The sequence below is a fragment of the Lactuca sativa genome, chromosome 9, assembly GCF_002870075.4.
Source record: "Lactuca sativa cultivar Salinas chromosome 9, Lsat_Salinas_v11, whole genome shotgun sequence".
Classification (NCBI taxonomy): Eukaryota; Viridiplantae; Streptophyta; class Magnoliopsida; order Asterales; family Asteraceae; genus Lactuca; species Lactuca sativa.
The window spans coordinates 200065918-200085019 of NC_056631.2; the positions used below are offsets into that span (position 1 = coordinate 200065918).

Genomic DNA, 19102 nt, shown 5'->3' on the forward strand with positions numbered 1-19102 from the left:
TGAAATAAAAAAATAATGAAAATAAAATAAATAACAAGAAAAACTGAAAAATAAAATAAAAGAAAAACGTTAGTTTGATAAATATTTTTTAAATCGGTTACTTTGTTAATCATTAGCTATTTATGAGAAAGTAATCGGTGGGATAGATATGATTCGTATTTTCTCTAAGTTTAAATTCAAAATTTAGAGGTCCCCTTGGATGCATAGCCGTTAAGTAGCCCTCTACAAGCAATACCCTTTATTTTTTAATTCTCCCCTTTATTTATTTCTTTTGACAAAACAAACCCTATTCCATATTTAAATAATTAAAAGTGCCATACATGTTTTCTACCCCATTTCAAATTTCTCCTCAAATTCAAACTCAACTCCATCATTAATGGATTCTTGATGTGCGTGGGAGAGAGTGAGGGTGAGAGTGAGAGGGAGATTGAGAGATTTTGAATCAGCATTCATCGTTTTTCATGTAGAGCTAAAAACATATGTCATACTACAGTTTGTATTGATTGTTTTTAAGAACAATTTCAGGGGTTGGTCGTAGATTTGGAATAATATTTCTCACTTCATCTTTCAGGTATGCATTCTATTATCGTTCTCGATCGTTTTCTTTACTTATAATATTCCAATTCTCTTTTCAAATTCTTATTTCCTTTGTTAACCAGAATGTTGAGAGATCTCAAGCTCTTGCGTCGGAATTCTGGTAAAAGTACTGATTTCGATGAACCTGAGAATATGCCTGTAAATGGCAAGTTTCATGAATCATCAGCATCTCAGATGGGTACCGACTCGTCCTCCAGGCCACCATTGAATGCAATTCGAGACCCTGTGCAAAACCCCGGTAAGCGTGATCAGGAATTAGGGTTTAAAAGCTCGAAACTGGATAGAACGCCCACTAAGGTCAATACCAGTAAGCATTCAGAATCGGGGATGCCAATGAAAACTCCAGAAAAACAAGGAGGTCTAGCTAGGAATAGATACGGATGGGGTTCGGATTCAAGGGTTGAGGGGAAAAGCGGGACTATGAATATGAACATGAATACAAACACTCCTAGGTCATGCAGAACAGTTGGAAGAGCTTTAAGTTCAGGTTATTCAGAGTGTAATTCTACCCAGAATACACAGTCTAATTCTACACAGAATACACCTACAAAGAGTGTGAATAAACCTCCAAATCCAGGACTGTCTCAGGGAGTTAGTTCAAGGCCTCCTATCAGTGGAGGTGTGCGCAGCAATGGAAGCTTTGCAGCATTATCTAGAGGACTTCAGAACACCTACACTACTGTAAATACTGTGGAGGTACCACATATTGACCTCAAAGAAGATCCATCATTCTGGATGGATCATAATGTACAAGTAAGTTCACTTTTTGACATAACATTTATACTATTTCCACAATTATTCAACTTCAAAAGGTTTAGCTTATGGGGTTTGCTTTTTTTAGGTTTTGATACGAATTCGTCCACTCAACAACATGGAGCTTAGTGCTCAAGGTTACAACAGGTGTTTAAAACAAGAAAGTGCACAATGCCTGACCTGGTTAGGGCATCCAGAAACACGATTTACTTTTGACCATGTTGCTTGTGAAACAATTGACCAGGTACCAGAAAGGAACAATACTGAGTTCTGTTTGTACATGAACTTGATTCTTTTAATTGCAATGAGTTACAAGAAGTATGAATTTGTGCAGGAAACTCTTTTTAGGATGGTTGGTCTGCCAATGGTGGAGAATTGTTTGTCTGGATATAATAGTTGTATCTTTGCATATGGGCAGGTAACTTTACTACATGCATTTCTGCATTTCATTATCTTTAAAATACTATTATACACATGTTTTAATTTTCTTGTTTACTTATGTAGACTGGAAGTGGAAAGACACACACAATGCTTGGTGAGATAAATGAACTTGATTTAAAACCAAGTCCACAACGGGGAATGACTCCACGAATGTTTGAGTTTTTATTTGCTAGAATCATTGCGGTAAATACAGCATAATATATGTATCTTTATTTTCTAGCTCACACTCTTTTAGTTCTTCACCTTGAAAAATGCAAATTTCATTCCAATGTACAGGAAGAAGAGAGTCGAATGGATGAAAGATTGACATACAATTGCAAGTGTTCTTTTCTAGAAATCTACAATGAACAAATTACTGATCTTCTTGACCCTTCATCTACAAATTTGCAAGTAAGTTTAGTAGTTTAATAACCTTAGTACCTTACAAGTACTACAGTTATCTAACTTTCTCTAGTTTTCAGCTAAGGGAGGATGTCAAGAAGGGTGTGTATGTGGAAAATCTTACAGAATGTGAAGTTCACACTGTGGGTGATATCCTTAGGCTTCTGAGTCGGGTAATTACTACTATTAACTATCTCATGGTAAAATGGCATTACTTATTTTACCTTTATTCTCATCATTGTTGTGCTTCTTGACATAGGGTTCTGCAAATAGGAGAGTTGCTGCAACAAATATGAATAGAGAAAGCAGTCGTTCCCACAGTGTTTTCACATGTGTGATTGAAAGTAGGTGGGAGAAAGACTCGACATCAAACCTTAGATTTGCAAGGCTGAATCTTGTTGATCTAGCTGGTTCAGAAAGGTGCTGCATTTGATTACAATTTTTTTTTTTTTTTTTTTTTTTTTTTTTTTTTTTTTGTAGTTTCTTGTTTTGTTACTCATCAAATCTTTTCCTTTTGTCTTAATAGACAAAAAACTTCGGGTGCTGAAGGTGAACGATTAAAGGAAGCTGCAAATATAAACAAATCATTATCTACACTAGGGTATGAACAGCTTTATTTGCTGTATTTTTTCTTGTTTTGTGTTCCCATATTTGTAACATGGAATCTATCTTTCTAGTCATGTGATAATGGTCCTAGTAGATGGTGCTAATGCAAGGACACGTCATGTTCCTTATAGAGATTCCAGATTGACATTTCTTCTACAGGTGAATACTTCAAACTTTTAATTTTTTGTTTGCTGTGAAATTCAGCATGATTTTTCATTTTCTTATGTTTACAAGTTACAACTTGTTATGCAGGACTCGTTGGGTGGTAATTCGAAAACAATGATAATTGCTAATGTTAGTCCCTCGATATGGTATGTTCATATATTTTTACTTTTATTTGATAATCTGCCTTTATTGTTTTCTTCCTGTTTTTTAAAGATTAACCAATCATCTTATCTTTTCTTTCCATGTCAGTTCTGCTACTGAAACGTTAAACACTCTCAAGTTTGCTCAGCGTGCAAAACTTATTCAGAACAATGTAAGCAAGTTACATAATTTTGATATTATTCAAAGCACCATTTTGAAACCTTTCATCTTGTTTTCTGTTTCCAAGGCTGTTGTAAATGAAGATGCCTCCGGAGATATCATGGTGCTTCAACAGCAGATACAACTTCTAAAGGTAATTCTTTTCTTTTCTATTGTTATTTTTCAAACCCAATAAAATTGTTTCCATATTCTATAATAAGCATGTACCTAAATTTATGGTAAAGTAACCATCTTTTTATTTAATCAGGAGGAGCTTGCTATCCTTAAGAGGAACAATATATCCAGGTCTTTAGCATTTGGTCCAAAAGTCATTGAAGAGGCTACACAAGAACAAGAGAATGATTGCAATGGACATGATAATAAAATCCTGAAGGTTTCCTCTAAACAGGTATTTAGGGGGTTTATTGTTTTACCTACTATTTCAGTGTGCTAATTTACAAGAAGTTATAATGATTAGCTGCTATTTATACTTGTTTTTCAACTGGATACTACAAAGCCTTATTGTTAGATGATTTTACCATTTTGGGTCTCATTTACTTGTATTCATTCTGTTTCTCAGCTGAAATCTTTAGAGACTTCATTGACTGGAGCCTTGAGGAGAGAGCAAATGTCGGAAGCTTCTATTAAACAGCTTGAAGCAGAAATAGAACAGTTAAATCGACTGGTAAATTGTTATCCAATTTGGTATATAATAGGACATTACTGGCATATTGTATTTAAAACTGAAATTTACTTTTAGGTTCGTCAAAGAGAGGATGACAATAAGTGCACAAAGATGATGTTGAAGTTTAGAGAAGACAAGATTCATCGAATGAAGTCTCTTCTTGCTGGATCAATGCCTGCAGACTCTTATATGCTTGAAGAGAATAACATGCTCATTGAAGAAATTCAGATGCTTCGTGCAAAAGTTGATAGGAACCCAGAAGTGACACGCTTTGCTTTGGAAAACATTAGGCTTCTTGAACAACTTAGAAGGTATATTTCATCAAAAAGGATTTTATTAAGAATGGTTTAGGGTTTTATAATGTGAAAAACACTTTGATCTTGTCTTAATACTTGTTATGTTCATGGTCTAGATTTCAAGACTTTTATGAAGAAGGGGAGAGAGAAATGTTATTGAAGGAAGTATCTGAAATGAGGAATCAGGTACTCATGAAAACCTAACTGGAACTTGGTTTCTTGCTGTAGAAACTTTTATAACCAAAATCTTTTTTTAACAGTTGGTTCTCTTTCTTGATGAGAACAAACAACATGATCAGATCCAAAAGGTAAGATATGCAAGTTTTGGTATTTAAGCTTTCCTATTTTACCAATCTTTTATGAAGTAACTTCTTGAAAATGGCAATAGGAAGCTGCACAGGACAATAAAGAAAACAATTCTGTTAGATTAGAGGTTTGCACTTGGTCTTTTACCTTTTCTCAGTAAAATACAAAAAACTTATTATCAGTCTAAGTTTAAATGTTACATTTTTCAGTTGCAAAAGAGCCAAGAAGAATTGGAGATGTGCAGAAATAACCTAAATTCTTGCTTAGAGAGAAATGAAAAACTATGCAGGGAGATTGCAGACCTTAATGCTTTACTGGAAAACCAGAAATCTATAGCACATGACCATGGTGCTACTACTGAGGTCATAAAGGTAAACTTATGGTTATTATAAGAAATAATAATTGTACAAAGATAAATTATTATAATATACATTCCCAGCAATTTAGGTTCATTATGATGCTCTTTTCAGGACCCCATAATAGAAGCTGCTTCTGTAGGCGATCAGTCTTTACATACAATCCAAAAGAGGGAGGAAACTCATGTGAATTACATTGAAGAAGTTATGAATCTTCAACTGGAAGTAGACATTTTAAAGACACTTCTCAAGGAAGAGAGTTCATCCCGTGGGGAAATAGTAGAAAATTTGAAGTCAACTGAAGAGAAGTATATGTTGATAACAAAACAATATACAGACTTAAAGGAGGAGCTTGAGGAAGCAAAATCTGTCATTGAGGCTCTTGAGATTCAACAACTTGTATCTATCAATGAGGTGGAAGCTCTTAGAAACAGTAATGATCGGTATGCTCAAATACTTCATGAAAAAGAGCTTAAAAAAGATACGATTCTCAGTCAAGAATCACAAGACAGGTTGAACAAGATGAAAGATTCTCTTGAAAAAGCTAGGAGAACGAATAACTGGTACAAAACTGATAAGGCATTTCAGGCATCAAATGAAGAAGAAATGGATGAAGTGAGGAAGCAAGTCGAGGCTGAAACTGCTGAAGTTATAGTTTGTTTGCAGGAAGAAGTTTGCAGCCTTCAACAGCAATTAGATGACAGTATCATGAAAGAAAGAGAGATCAAATCAAAGTATGAAGAGAAAGAAAGACAATTGAGCAGCTTATCTGAAGAGTGGCAATTATTAAGTGATGAGATACATGATGCTCTTACTACAGGCCATGAGACACTTGAGGACATCTCACATGATCTTGATGATGTTACGATTTTTGATCAATTACAGATGATCACAAGAAGCATATTTGAAAAGGAGTCACGAATAAAGGAACTTAATGCGTGTTTGGAAGATGCAAAAAACAGAGGGAATGAAATGGAGGGATTGCTGAGGTCATTAAGAGGGGCGACTATGGTAATGACAGAAGCTCATCAAGAAGACTGCAGTAAAAAGGACAGAATAATCAGTCAATTGATCAAGCAAAATAAACAAAGGGAGGAGCAGATAAAGAAGGCATCTGCATGTGCAACAGTTGCATTTGTGATCGTAAACAGGTTTTCTGAGATGAAAGATAGTTGTCTTGAAGCACTGACACAGAAAGAAGCTGAGCTTGAGGAACTGAAAAGAAGTCACATTGTGGACATTTGTGAAGCAAAAAAGGTAACTTTTGAAAATGGATTATACACTTTTGTCAAATTTCAGGATTTGGTTTCTGTTTTTAAAACATTGTAATTCATTGATTATTGTTGTTTCAGAAGAAAGACTTGAATATGAGTCGCAGGGATGATACGATTTCACTTTTGAAGAAAGAGCTAGAGACTGCCCTTGGGAGTCTTAATGGAGTGAAAAGTGAGATGGCCAGACTACATTCTGAGAAAGAATCAGTACGACTTTCTGAAAAACAGAATCACAAAAGTATTGAAACCCTAATGCATCAGGTTATGGCTTTACAATCTGTTGTTGATTATTTTGAAAATCAAATTGGAGGAGCAATGGGTTCTTTGGATCACAAGATACAAACTGTTGAAGAACTTTTACAAGAATCATGCAAATCATGCTCTTACAAAAGAAAGGTATGCTATGCATCTCCTCTATGATTGAACAAAAAAAAGTTCTCCTTTTAGGAAATTGTCGAAAGGGTATCTTATAATTGACATTTTTCTTTAACTACACAGCTTTACGAGCTTGAACTTATGGATGCGAAGGTAAATGCAGCAGAGCATGCAGCAGAATCTTTTTGTGTTCTTGCTAAGTTTGAAGAGGCTCATTACACAATCAAAGAAGCAGATGTTATGATCAATGAGCTTGTGATTGCAAATGAAACCATGAAGCTTGACATTGAAGCTTTGAAGAAAAAGGAGGTTGCTTTAGTCAATGAGAGGGACACCCTTAAGGAAAATTATGAAGAAGATATTATGGGAATGAAGAAAGAAGTAAGGGAGCTTGAGGGTATGATTATGGAAATCCAGTCTTTGGTAGATAAGGATTTGATGCCAACAGTGTCTGATTTGTTTTCCATGAAGTCTCACCTTCATGATTCAAGTAAGTTAATTCATTCATGGCTTGAAGACATATGGTCTGAGATTATTATGAAAGATTGTGCTGTGTCAGTGCTACATGTGTGTCACATGGGAATACTCTTGCAAACAGTAACTGGACTGAATGCAGAAAACGGTTTGCTTCAACATGGTTTATGTGAATCGAATTCTCTAGTGTCACAACTAAAGGACCATAACTTGAAATCAAGAAAAGAGCTGGAAATGTGTAGAGTGGTTCAAGGGAAGTTACTTGCTGACATCAAAAATAGTTTTGATCATGTCAGCAAGAGTACAGAAGAAACTGGAGTGCTTTCCATGAAGCTAGCCAGTTTTGAAAAGAGGATACTAAGCTTACAGCTTCAAGAGGAAGCAATGGTGGAAAGATCAAATTACATGGGATCCGAGCTTTCTGCTTTAGTGAAGGAAATGAATGCCATGGATAAAGATGAAGAGCTGAGAGATCTTGAAGAGAAGTTCATGGTAGATTTGTTTGTAAAAGAAATTGAATTGCTTATTGTGTCATCAGCACTAAACCAAATGGATTCACAAAGAATGGATCTTGAGCATGAGAATAACAATATGTTTATGGTTCTTGAGAAGTTTAAAGAAAACATGATTATGGTTAGTGTGGATATGCAATTCAAAGATGCAAGCTTGTTGGACAAAGAAGCCGAGCTGCTTATCGTGTCATCAGGGCTAAGCCAAATGGATTTAAAAAGAAAGGATCTTGAGAATGAGAATAACAAGATGTTTATGGTTCTTGAGAAGTTTAAAGAAAACATGGTTATGGCTAATGTGAATATGCAATCAAAAGATTCCATTTTGTTGGAAAAAGAAGCTGAGGTTGCCTTTTTGAATAAAGATGTGAAGGAAAAAGAAAATGAGCTGCTTATTGTGTCATCAAGACTAGAACAATTGGATTCACAAAGAAAGGATCTTGAGAATGAGAATAACAGAATGTTAATGGTTCTTGAAAAGTTTAAAGAAAACATGATTTATGCCAATATGGATATACAACTGAAAGATTCTATCTTGTTGGAGAAAGAAGCTGAGGTAGCCTTTTTGCAGAAAGATGTTAAGGCAAAAGAAATTGAGCTGCTTAATGTGTCATCAAAACTAAAGCAAATCGATTCACGAAGAAAGATTCTTGAAAATGAGAATAACAGCATGTTTTTGGTTCTTGAAAAGTTTAAAGAAAACATGATTTATGCCAATATGGATATACAACTGAAAGATTCTATCTTGATGGAGAAAGAAGCTGAGGTTGCCTTTTTGCAGAAAGATGTTAAGGCAAAAGAAATTGAGCTGCTTAATGTGTCATCAAAACTAAAGCAAATCGATTCACAAAGAAAGATTCTTGAAAATGAGAATAACAGCATGTTTATGGTTCTTGAGAAGTTTGAAGAAAACATGATTATAACTAATGTGGATATGCAATTGAAAGATTCCATCTTGAACGAGGTGATTTCTGAAAACATGTATGTTCACAGTGAGTTGGAAAGAAAGGATGAAGTTGTTGAAGGGTTAGTATTTGATTTACAGTTGTTACAGGAATCCTCTTCCAAAACTCAAGATCAGAAAGACGAAATTGAAGAATTAGAAGCTTCTCTGGAGGCTTTAGCAGAAGAGCTTGATGAAAACATTGTAAAAGGTCAAGTTCTTGAAGGTCAAGTGAAGGAGAAGGTTGCCATGATCAATGCACTTGAAGCAGATGTTTCAAGAGAGCGTGAGTTGGTAAAATCACTATTTTCTGAAATCCAAACACTGAAAGATGCCTTAAAAGCACATGAGACGACCGGAATGGAATTGGCAAAGGTCAAGGAGGCTAATGAGAGCATGGAAATGGAATTGGTTGAATTGGGAACTAATCTTGTTGAAATGGAAACATTGGTTGAATCAAGAACTTGTGAGCTTCTTGAAGTAAGAAAGGAGTTAGAGATGACACAAGCTCTTGCTGAAGAAAATGAAGCAATTGCTACCGAATCCAAACAGGTAGTTGAATGTTATTGTTTTGTATTTACTTAATGAAATCTCGTTTCTACAACATTGTTAATTCTTTTTTTTTTGAATATAGATTGCTGAAACAAGTAGACTGTATGCTGAAGAGAAAGAAGAGGAGGTGAAATTATATGAGAAATCTGTTGAAGAGCTGGATTGTATGGTGACTGTCCTTGAAAACCAGGTTAGCTTCTTCTTTTTTTTAATTGGAAATTAGCATTATATTGTAAAACTTTAGATGTATTTTTAAATTTTGTTGTATATTTAAGGTTGACATGGTCAAAGGAGATGCAGAAAGGCAACGATTGCAAAGGGAAGAGCTAGAACTAGAGTTTCATGCTTTTAAACAACAAATCAACCAAGTCAAAACTAGTGATTCAGACATAAAAAGGTTTGATAACCATAACTCATCAAATAAACGTTGAAATACTTGTGCATTTTTGTTGACACGACTCTTTTTTTTTCTACAGAGCTTTGAATGAAAAAGAAAAAAGTCTTCAAGAGTCCCTTCAGCGGGTTGAACTTCTTGAAAAAGAGATTGCCAACAAGGATAAAGAGGTGCAAGTTCTTCTCTTTTTTCTTGTATCTGATTAAACCCATATGTAAGTTAACTAATTTAACCTGTGTTTTTATTCTTTTTTAATTTTTTCTCAGATTGTCCAACATAAAGCTCACATTTCCGAGCTTAATCTTCATGCTGAAGCTCAAGCTAAAGAGTACAAACAAACGGTAAATAATAGTTAGATTTTTCTTTTTTTTTTTGATTAAATTCTTGATATATATATATATATATATATATATATATATATATATATATATATATATATATATATATATATATATATATTTTACAATGTTAACTTCAAAAAACAGTTTAAAGCATTGGAGGCAATGGCTGTTGCTGAGCAAGTCAAATCAGATGTTTCTGTTTCCCACATCTCAAATTCACCATCAAAGAAACTAGAAAAGAATGGATCAAGAACAAGAGGATCTGGTTCCCCTTTTAAATGCATAGGAATAGGATTAGCACAACAAATGAAGTCTGAGAGAGATGAAGAGCTTACTACTGCAAGAAAGCGAATTGAAGAGCTTGAAGCATTGGCTGCAAGTCGCCAAAAAGAGGCATAAATTTCAAATTCTTTTATATAGATAAAATTTATCTTTTTCCAAAAGAATATCATGTCTTACATGAATTTTTATTTTCAGATATTTGCATTAAATGCAAAATTGGCTATGTCAGGGAGCATGACTCATGATGTGTTGCGTGATTTGTTGGGCATAAAGATGGATATGACAACTTATTCGGTAAAAAACTATTATAAACTTTGTTTCTTTTATTGATTTTAATGTGTTTTTAGAAGTTTGTAGGTTGATTTTTTTTTAATCTTTAATAATCAATGTGTTTGTTTTAATGGCAGTCGTTGATTGATGGCAACCAAATTGAGGAAATAACCGAAAAGGCTCGAATTCATAATGCTGAAGCACATTTTCAGGTAATGTAAACAATTTCATCTTGTGGGACCCAACAAAATGTTATTATATAATATATAAAAATGATGTATGTTTCTTTTTGCAGGAAGAGGAGGTTATTAAGCTAAAGGAGCAACTGAATGAGTTAGTTATGGAGCGAAAGGGGTAAACAAATAGACATCCAAGTTTTAATTTTAGACTTTAAGTAGTGTTTGGTATGATGGAATCATGGAAGGAATGGAATTATCCTTTCCATTGCTTCATCATTTCATTCCATCCAACCAAACGTATCCATGCAATGGTGATATGAGTGAAATTCTTCTTATTATTATTATGTTTTTTAATAATATTATTTATTAGGTGGCTGGAGGAAATAGAAAGAAAACAATCTGAATTGATCACAGCAGAAGTTGCATTGGAACAACTTCGTCAAAGAGATCGTTTACTCAAAACCGAAAATGAAATGTTCAAGGTTTAAAATCCTAAATAACCTTTTTGCACTTTATTATTTTTTTTAATTATTTTGCTAACCTGCCTTTGTGTTTTATAGACGGAAATTGCTAATCACAAGATGAAAGTCCTTGAGCTTGAAGCTGAAGTCAAGAAATTATCAGGCCAGCAAAATATTCAACAAAGAATTCATCATCATATGAAAATAAAGGCAAGATATAATAATAATCCAAATCAATTTTTTTTTTTTCATATTGGTTGGACAAAATGTTGTTAAAGATGATATATTTTTTTATATAACAGGAGGAGAATAATAGTTTAAAAAATCAGAATGATGAATTAATTCGTAAGCTGAGAAGATCAGATGAAATACTTTGTCGTGTTAAGGAAGAACTTGCTAATTTACGTGCAAAAAGTGGGAACGAATTTTCTGATGTGGAAACTGAGCTACAAATTCATGAAAAACTTAAGGTAGTAGTACTCTTTTCCTTGAGTAAATTACATTTTTGGTCCCTCAGTAAAGCTGATTTTTGCCATTTTGGTCCCAAAATATAGTCATTTTACTTGCAACAGTGATCAAAAACCTCAAATATGAACCAAAATTTGATAAGAACAAATCTGAAAAATCAGTTTTCTTCAAGGACCAAAAATGTAATTTACTCTAATATGTGCCTGCCGCTATTTATTCAAAGACTTTTTGTAAACATCCAGACAAAACTTAATGAAAAAAAAAAGGGTTGACCGTGCTATGAAAGTTTTGACTTTATATTTTGTTATCTACTTTATTCACAGGGAACAGAAGAAGAGAGGGATCTATTAGCACAGAAGTTGGCAGCCTTGTGCACCAGTATTTTAAAGGTTTGTGTCGAGTTTTATTATTACTATTGTTATATAAAAACACCTCATGCTTTTTTGGAAGTCTTTTGTTCATGAGGGCACTTCTGTCTTTTGCACCAAACACAATACAACATTTTTTTTTTTGATTTGTGCAAAACAGGTAGCTGGCATAACAAGGCCAACATCTGATGTCAGCATTTCCATGGCGGAAGAAGCATTAGAACAGTTGCAGGGACGTGTGGCCACCCTCGAAAGAGAATTACAAGATCTACAACATAAGGTATTAAAGATATACATATATTTTTTCTATTAAATCGTTTATTCTATCTACATTAAGTCAAAAGAAAAGAAAATACTCACTCATATGTATTTGAATGTTTTCTTAACAGAATAGGATCAGTAACGAAAGAGTACGGTTGTCTGAAATGATGCCACAAAGGGTTGAGGAAAACAGACCAATCAACAACAGTAGAAGAACATTCAGAAGTCCATTTCTTACTAGTTTAGATCGGTGAAAAAGATGGTTTCATTACTTTAAAGTTTTAACATTTCAAGATTTCTTGAAATTGTTGTTGTATAGTTTTTAAAACCATAAGCACAAATTTGTATAGTTATAGCACGTGTGTAAAACCAAAAGCACAATTTTTGTCAGCTTACTACTACTACACATTTTATATAAGTTATATGTTGATGCAATTTATATGAGATGCAAATTATACCTAATTACTAGTATTTATTATTTTTATTTTTAATGGTATTTTGAACATAAAAAAGTATGTAGAGAAAACCCATTATTAAAATAATAGAAAATAACCATTTTAAAGATATTGTGGTTTGGTTATTGTAGAGGCAATCAACCTTTATGGTTTATAATTAATTGTTAGGGCAAATGGATTCCCCTTGCCATCTTTATCTTTTTCATTCAAGATCTGTGCCTTTCTTTATCTTTTTTTTTTTTTAAATACAATTTTGTATAAATTTATGAAGATGAATACTCCACATTTCACTCAATTCTAATGTGTTTACTTTGAAAAATTTTATATTTCGCTTAATTCGTTCAGTTACCTTCAATGGATTCCTAAGACAAAGCTAAACAAGTCGGTTCTAACCAAAGACGTAAATCCACGAACCATCATTTCAACCTCTGTTCTCGGGGAAGAAGGGAAAGCATCAGACCATATGCACATGTCGAATATGGAAGGTCCTATGCTTATTTGCAAAAAATCGACAAGATGTCAAGTAATTATTAAAAAAATCGATACTTAGGAAATAACCACACATTTCATGTAAATATGAGACTTTTATGACAATAACCTTAATATAGGAGCTACAATAGTTATAAAAACATATGTTAAATACAATTAATAAGTTTTTTTTGTTGATTTGTCACAAAGAATGGGTTCTAGGCCAAATATATCATGGGGCTCTATGTAGGAATTTTAGATAATATCTTTATGATTATAATAATGAAATTTATTAAAGAGAATCACAAAAAAAAAAAAATCCAAAAATCATATATAAATTATCATTATTGTGTTTTTTTAATAAAAAATATGAGTTTTTTCAGTGAAAGAGATGTAGATGATATATGTATTTTATGTTTTTAATAAATAATATAAGTTTTCTTCAAATAAATTTAATGTATATAAAAAAGAATATTTTTAGAAAACTTTAACGTTGTTAACGAAAAAGTCATCCATGTTTTTTTTTTTTTTTTTTGCAATTGAACTCTTCAAACCGATACTAGTCGGGTACATGAGTTATTTTACAAGTGTTAACTGGTTTGGATGGTTAATATGCAAAAAATTAAATAAATAAATAAATTAAGGGATGTTTTTTTTTTTTTGTCAATAAAGCCAAAATACGAAAAAAAAAATTGCATATTTTTTTTTTCGGAAAACACTTAACTTTTTATTTTATTGAAGATTCTCTAACATTTTCTAAAATTTTTCATACAAAAGAATGTTAAAACGGTCAAATTAAAAAAATAAAAATAGAGAAACTATAGTTTTAGAAAAAAAAAAAAAAGTTCGAATCCGAAAAGATATGTGTCTTTTTCTGTATTAACCCAAGAAATAAACTTAATAAACCCTTTGGGGGTTCATAACAGTTAATTGGAGTTAATTAATAAACCCTTCCTCCGCCTCCTTTTGCTCCACCATTCTATCGTGTCTCGCATTCGCATACTCAACTGAAGTTGGAAGCTGCTCTTCGAAATCCGGCAAAAACAAGAGCAATTTCAGTATCAGCTATACTTTAATTCCCAAAGGTATGTCCAAATACACATTACATTGTTCGTAATTACTCATTTTTTCCGATTGCTTCAACTTTCTCATCAGATAGACGGAGTAGGAGGATGGGTATTCTCGGTTATGCTTTCTGTTTAGGATATAATAATCATTAACCATTTTTCTTTCCATAATCGACCCACATTTTAGTAAATCAGGCAAATTTAAAACGTTTGTGCATGATTCCGATAATCTGTTTGTTGTTATTAACTGTTCAGCTTCAGTTCATCTTTTTGTTGCCATATTGTAGTGCTATTTGAGTAGAAAATGAGTTCCATGGCTGCTCTGCGTTCAATTTTCATGGATGGAGGGTGCTTTTCTAGGTTCCAGGTTTGTATCAATCAATACTGCTCAAATCCTTAGTGAAAGTAACTACAAATAATAATTTGAATTGAATTATAGGAAGAATCCAAATCGCTAAAAATCAGGAAAATGCCCACGAGGTTTTCAGTGGTATCAGCTGCTCAGAAATCAGATAAGTCCATTAAAGTTGGTATTCTTGGAGCTAGTGGTTACACTGGTGTAGAGGTAAATCGTTCATTTATACATCTACTCATCATTTTTTCATAAATTGACTACAAAAATCCACCCTTTTTTTTCCAGCTTATTAGATTCCTTGCAAACCATCCTTACTTTGACATTTCTCTAATGACCGCTGATAGAAAAGCTGGTCAATCAATCGGATCAGTATTTCCACATCTAATCACACAGGTATTCAATTGGTCAAATTAATTTACCATGTAGTTCAAAGAAGCTTCATTTATCTTGCATTGTTGCTTCTATATTTTGCAGGATTTACCTGATTTGGTTGCTGTAAAAGATGCAGACTTTTCAACTGTAGATGCTGTGTTTTGTTGTTTGCCACATGGCACCACTCAGGTTGTCTTCAATTGTACAATATCCTAATTTCAATTCCATCATTGATCACCTTTTTTTTTAATGATATTTTATAAATAATCTTATTGCAGGAAATCATCAAAGGCCTTCCATCCAACTTAAAGATTGTTGATCTTTCTGCTGTACATTCTATAAACTTCTAGTTTTTTCTTAATTTTTTTCAGCATTTCGAGTATTCAACAAAACATGTAACAAGCAATCTTTGCAGGATTTTAGATTAAGAGATATTAATGACTATGGAGAATGGTATGGTCAGCCTCATAAAGCAACAGAATTGCAGGTCTAAGTTCTTCATTATATTTGTATACCTAAACTCTTAACTACTAAATCAATCAATTTCTTAAAAAAAAAAGTTTCCTTTTGTTATAGAGTCTTTTTGTTGGATATGTTTGCAGAAAGAAGCTGTTTATGGTTTGAGTGAGATATATAGAAAGAAGATTCAAAATGCACGTCTTGTTGCAAATCCTGGATGTTATCCTACTACTGTTTTGCTCCCTCTTGTTCCTTTGATGAATGCTAGTCTTATTGCATTGGAAAATATTGTTATTGTCTCAAACTCTGGAGTTAGTGGAGCAGGTTACTTATATAACTGTTTCTTTTTTTACTTAATGAGCTTTATGCGTTAAGCACTTAATCATGACAACTATATATGGCTGTTTCTTTTTTGAGTTAATCTAGACAAAATGACTTAATAGGTTAAGCCAAAAACAATGTATTGTGAAATCTTTTTGTTGGAATGCAAGGATAAAATGGTTACTTAGTCTCATTCATACGGTTTATTTGTAAAAAGAGGGAAAATTTGTTAAAGGTTAAGACTTAATAGGGAAAATCTTTATTTCCCTGACCTCATCTATTAAGTCGTTCTTTATGTGTCAAGGGAAAAAGAATCACCCATATATACAAAAATATGTGAAGGAATATTTCTCTATTAAGTCGTTCTTTTTGTATCAATTCAAAAACGAAATAATTGTAGTAGAGTATTTATGTAAATATTTGGTGAGCCTTGCAGGACGTAGTGCAAAAGAGGCAAATTTATACACAGAAATATCAGAAGGAATATTCTCTTATGGTATCACAAGGCATCGTCATGGTAGGGCTATTTTCAATGATGAGGATTAGGAGGGCATTCATGTCTTTTTGCACAGACAAAGTATCAAGATTCATTTAGTCCTTGTCCCACCTTTTTGGATGGAACAAAAAAGTAACAATTATTGTTCCAATCACATCACCTGCAGTCCAATGCATGTCAAACACAGTACAATCTGTTCTATCGTATTTTAATCTGTTTTATACTTGTGGTTTAAATTTAGTGCCTGAAATTGAACAAGAGCTATCGAATGCTGCAAATTCAAATGTGACCATCAGCTTTACTCCTACTTTAATGCCAATGGTAATTGTTACTCTCGCTTTTTCATTAAATTATATATAAAATTGGCTAATCTTATCTTATATTTTATTTTATTTAATCAAAATTGGTAAATCAAACATCTAATTTTCCATCAAATTCTAGAGCCGAGGCATGCAGTCAACTATAAACATACAAATGGCTCCTGGAGTTTCGGTTGAAGATTTGAAACAACAGTTGTCGCGCTTCTATGAGGTAATTTTTATTTTTAATTTACACTGGTTATTCTTCCAACAACCTCTAAGCGGGCCCACAACACTGTCAGATGTAAATCAGATACACAATAGTTTGCTAGCAGTGTCCGCAAGGAGCCTCTGCAAACCTATTATACCGCTTAATTTTACTAAAAGTAATTTATTTTTTTATTATTTTGTAGAATGAAGAATTTGTAGCTGTGTTGCCTGATAATCAAGCTCCACACACCAAATATGTTCAAGGTTCTAATGCTTGTCATATAAATGTCTTCCCTGATCGCATCCCTGGAAGAGCAATAATCATATCTGTGGTATGTGTTTATTATACTTTCATTTTTTTTTTGATGTGGTGATTTTATATATAAAAAAAATAAATTATGTTGCAGATTGATAATCTTGTAAAGGGAGCTTCTGGTCAAGCTTTACAGAATCTTAACTTGATGATGGGAATTCCAGAAAACACTGGCCTCAAATGCATGCCTTTATTTCCTTAATCTTCATTTTATGTGTAATCTGTATTATTACTTTTTTTTTTGGAGGGTTTAGATTTATATTTATTTAGATTGGAATTTGAATCATTCAGGTAAATTTACAGATTCTTTTTTGTTATTTTATTTGATGGAATCTTTGTATAATGTGTAATCTGTTTATGTTATTTCTTTAAACCTATCAAATTCAAGATTGAATCCAGAAAACTTTCAATTTATCAGTTTAACAATACTCATACTGACAAATTTATCAGTGGTAACAGTTTCTACTTTTTTTTTTTCTTTTAATGGATTGATTTAAGTCATATTTTCTCTCAGATGAGTAAAATATAAAAACTTAGCTAAGAGTGTAACAAGTCAAAAACCCAATGTGTATTTAAATGCTTATAACATACTAATTCTTTTATTCGAAACTTTAAGATTTTGTTATTCTAACAATATAGTTTTTGTAATCATTTATAATACATAATTATTCTATAAAAAATAAACCAAAAATGTTGGTATGCTTCAAAGTGAACGCTGAACAGACCAGTAAAACCAAATAGATGCTATCAATTTGTCTTGAAACAGTTTCAGTATAATCTCAAAAGTCGTTCTACAGATTCATGATAAATTAAATTAGAATACAAGAATAACACAAATGGATCTGTGGCGCAATGGTAGCGCGTCTGACTCCAGATCAGAAGGTTGCGTGTTCGATTCACGTCAGGTTCATATTTTTGTTTTTCTTATATGACGATGATATGAAGATCTGACATTTTTTGAAATTAAATGTTGAAAATGAAAATAAAAATAAGATTTTTGTCGTGTAGTTTGTTCAATAATTTAATTCAAAATACGAATCGGTCCAAGTCGTCGGCACTTAAACTTTTCAGTCACGGGCCGTTTTGATTCAAAATACGAATCGGTCCAAGACGTCAGGTTCATATTTTTGTTTTTCTTATATGACGAGATATATATATATATATATATATATATATATATATATATATATATATATATATATATATATATATATTATTTAAAATATTTTTTTTTGTTAAAAGTTCATTAAATTATGAAAAATTTCATTTAAATAGGTAAAATTTACGATAATAATTTTAAGTGAAAATTACAAATTTAATCTAATACATTATTTATATATTTTTTTATTTTTTTTATGAAATCACAAAAGTACATAACATAAAAATTAGAAGAATTTAGAAAGACAATTCTTTTTCTTAATCTGATGAACAAGATTTAAGAATCTATTTAGTTGATGGAAGAAGAAGGGGGACAAACTTGAGGATTAACCGATAGTGGGCGAGAAGGTTGCTTTTCCTTGAATGGTTCTTTCAAAAAACGAATCTATCTACTGATGAGTCATAAGAAGACAATCCATGATTCAAATGCTTAATAATAAGAATGAATAATCAAATTGAATTCTTTGATTTACTAACAACCTGTGATTTCTACTATCAAAATTTCTTTTTGTATTTTTTTTGTTGTTGCATACCAACTTATTCAATATAGAGAGGTATTTATATTTTTAAAGGGGACTTTGGTTGCTTCATATTTTCAGAAAACGACATTGTCATCCATTAGTTAGTTACTACTGTTTTTATAGAATAATATTTTTGGGTAATTTCCCCCGATTTCCTGGGATATTGCTTTTGTACCAAGAGAGTATTTTATTCTAGTATATATTATCGGGTACTTTTGTAGGCAGTAATGATATTGCTTGTATAGTTTTCCTCGTGTATTTTTTGAATCCATGGGTTGGATAGTGCCTCTTTTTCCAACCCTAGCAGGTGTAGATGGGTTGATGTCATACCCCATTATGCGTCCTATACCAATTATTGAAGACGAGTTGCAATCGGGCTTCAATAATTAAGTTTAATTTGCTCGAATGGTAACAAAACATCATCTGGGATACACACGTCTGGTTTAAAGCGTATGATGTAGGTAGTTATGCATGTTGTCAATGTATCATATCATCGTCTCCCGCTCTTTCACTTCATATTTAATAACCGTCCCATCCCTCCTTCTTCTTCCTCTTTCTTCCTTTGTTCCGT

General features: G+C 32.6%; 2 protein-coding genes and 1 non-coding gene across 5 annotated transcripts; all 3 read left to right on the forward strand.

Moving 5' to 3' along the window:
- The first annotated feature begins 303 nt into the window (after positions 1–303).
- Positions 304–12472, forward strand: LOC111918214 (kinesin-like protein KIN-12D). Of its 2 annotated transcripts, none has more exons than XM_023913877.3 (37): positions 304–571; positions 660–1350; positions 1439–1594; positions 1685–1768; positions 1855–1974; positions 2068–2181; positions 2253–2345; positions 2432–2592; positions 2699–2773; positions 2850–2937; positions 3031–3089; positions 3193–3256; positions 3332–3397; positions 3512–3652; positions 3824–3928; positions 4004–4239; positions 4341–4410; positions 4485–4532; positions 4613–4657; positions 4740–4901; positions 5001–6143; positions 6242–6556; positions 6659–9013; positions 9096–9203; positions 9289–9410; positions 9490–9577; positions 9674–9748; positions 9893–10141; positions 10226–10324; positions 10438–10512; positions 10596–10654; positions 10850–10961; positions 11040–11150; positions 11243–11410; positions 11732–11797; positions 11937–12056; positions 12166–12472. In XM_023913877.3, the coding sequence occupies exons 2-37, from the start codon at positions 661–663 to the stop codon at positions 12289–12291; spliced, it is 7968 nt and encodes a 2655-aa protein (XP_023769645.1). In that variant the 5' UTR covers positions 304–571; position 660; the 3' UTR covers positions 12292–12472. The 2 variants fall into 2 exon arrangements, with proteins under 2 accessions (XP_023769645.1, XP_023769643.1); XM_023913875.3 differs by having other exon boundaries at positions 305–571; positions 6239–6556.
- A 1414-nt stretch (positions 12473–13886) lies between these two features.
- LOC111918213 (probable N-acetyl-gamma-glutamyl-phosphate reductase, chloroplastic) lies at positions 13887–17215 on the forward strand. Of its 2 annotated transcripts, none has more exons than XM_023913874.3 (13): positions 13887–14045; positions 14289–14394; positions 14467–14592; positions 14668–14775; positions 14857–14943; positions 15033–15083; positions 15170–15241; positions 15357–15537; positions 15971–16051; positions 16272–16351; positions 16472–16561; positions 16743–16871; positions 16947–17215. In XM_023913874.3, exons 2-13 carry the CDS (start codon positions 14332–14334, stop codon positions 17052–17054), a joined length of 1176 nt encoding a protein of 391 aa, XP_023769642.1. In that variant the 5' UTR covers positions 13887–14045; positions 14289–14331; the 3' UTR covers positions 17055–17215. The 2 variants fall into 2 exon arrangements, with proteins under 2 accessions (XP_023769642.1, XP_023769641.1); XM_023913873.3 differs by having other exon boundaries at positions 14315–14394.
- A 475-nt stretch (positions 17216–17690) lies between these two features.
- Positions 17691–17762, forward strand: TRNAW-CCA (transfer RNA tryptophan (anticodon CCA)). The gene has a single exon. It is a non-coding gene; the product is annotated as a tRNA-Trp (tRNA).
- The last annotated feature ends 1340 nt before the right edge of the window (positions 17763–19102 follow it).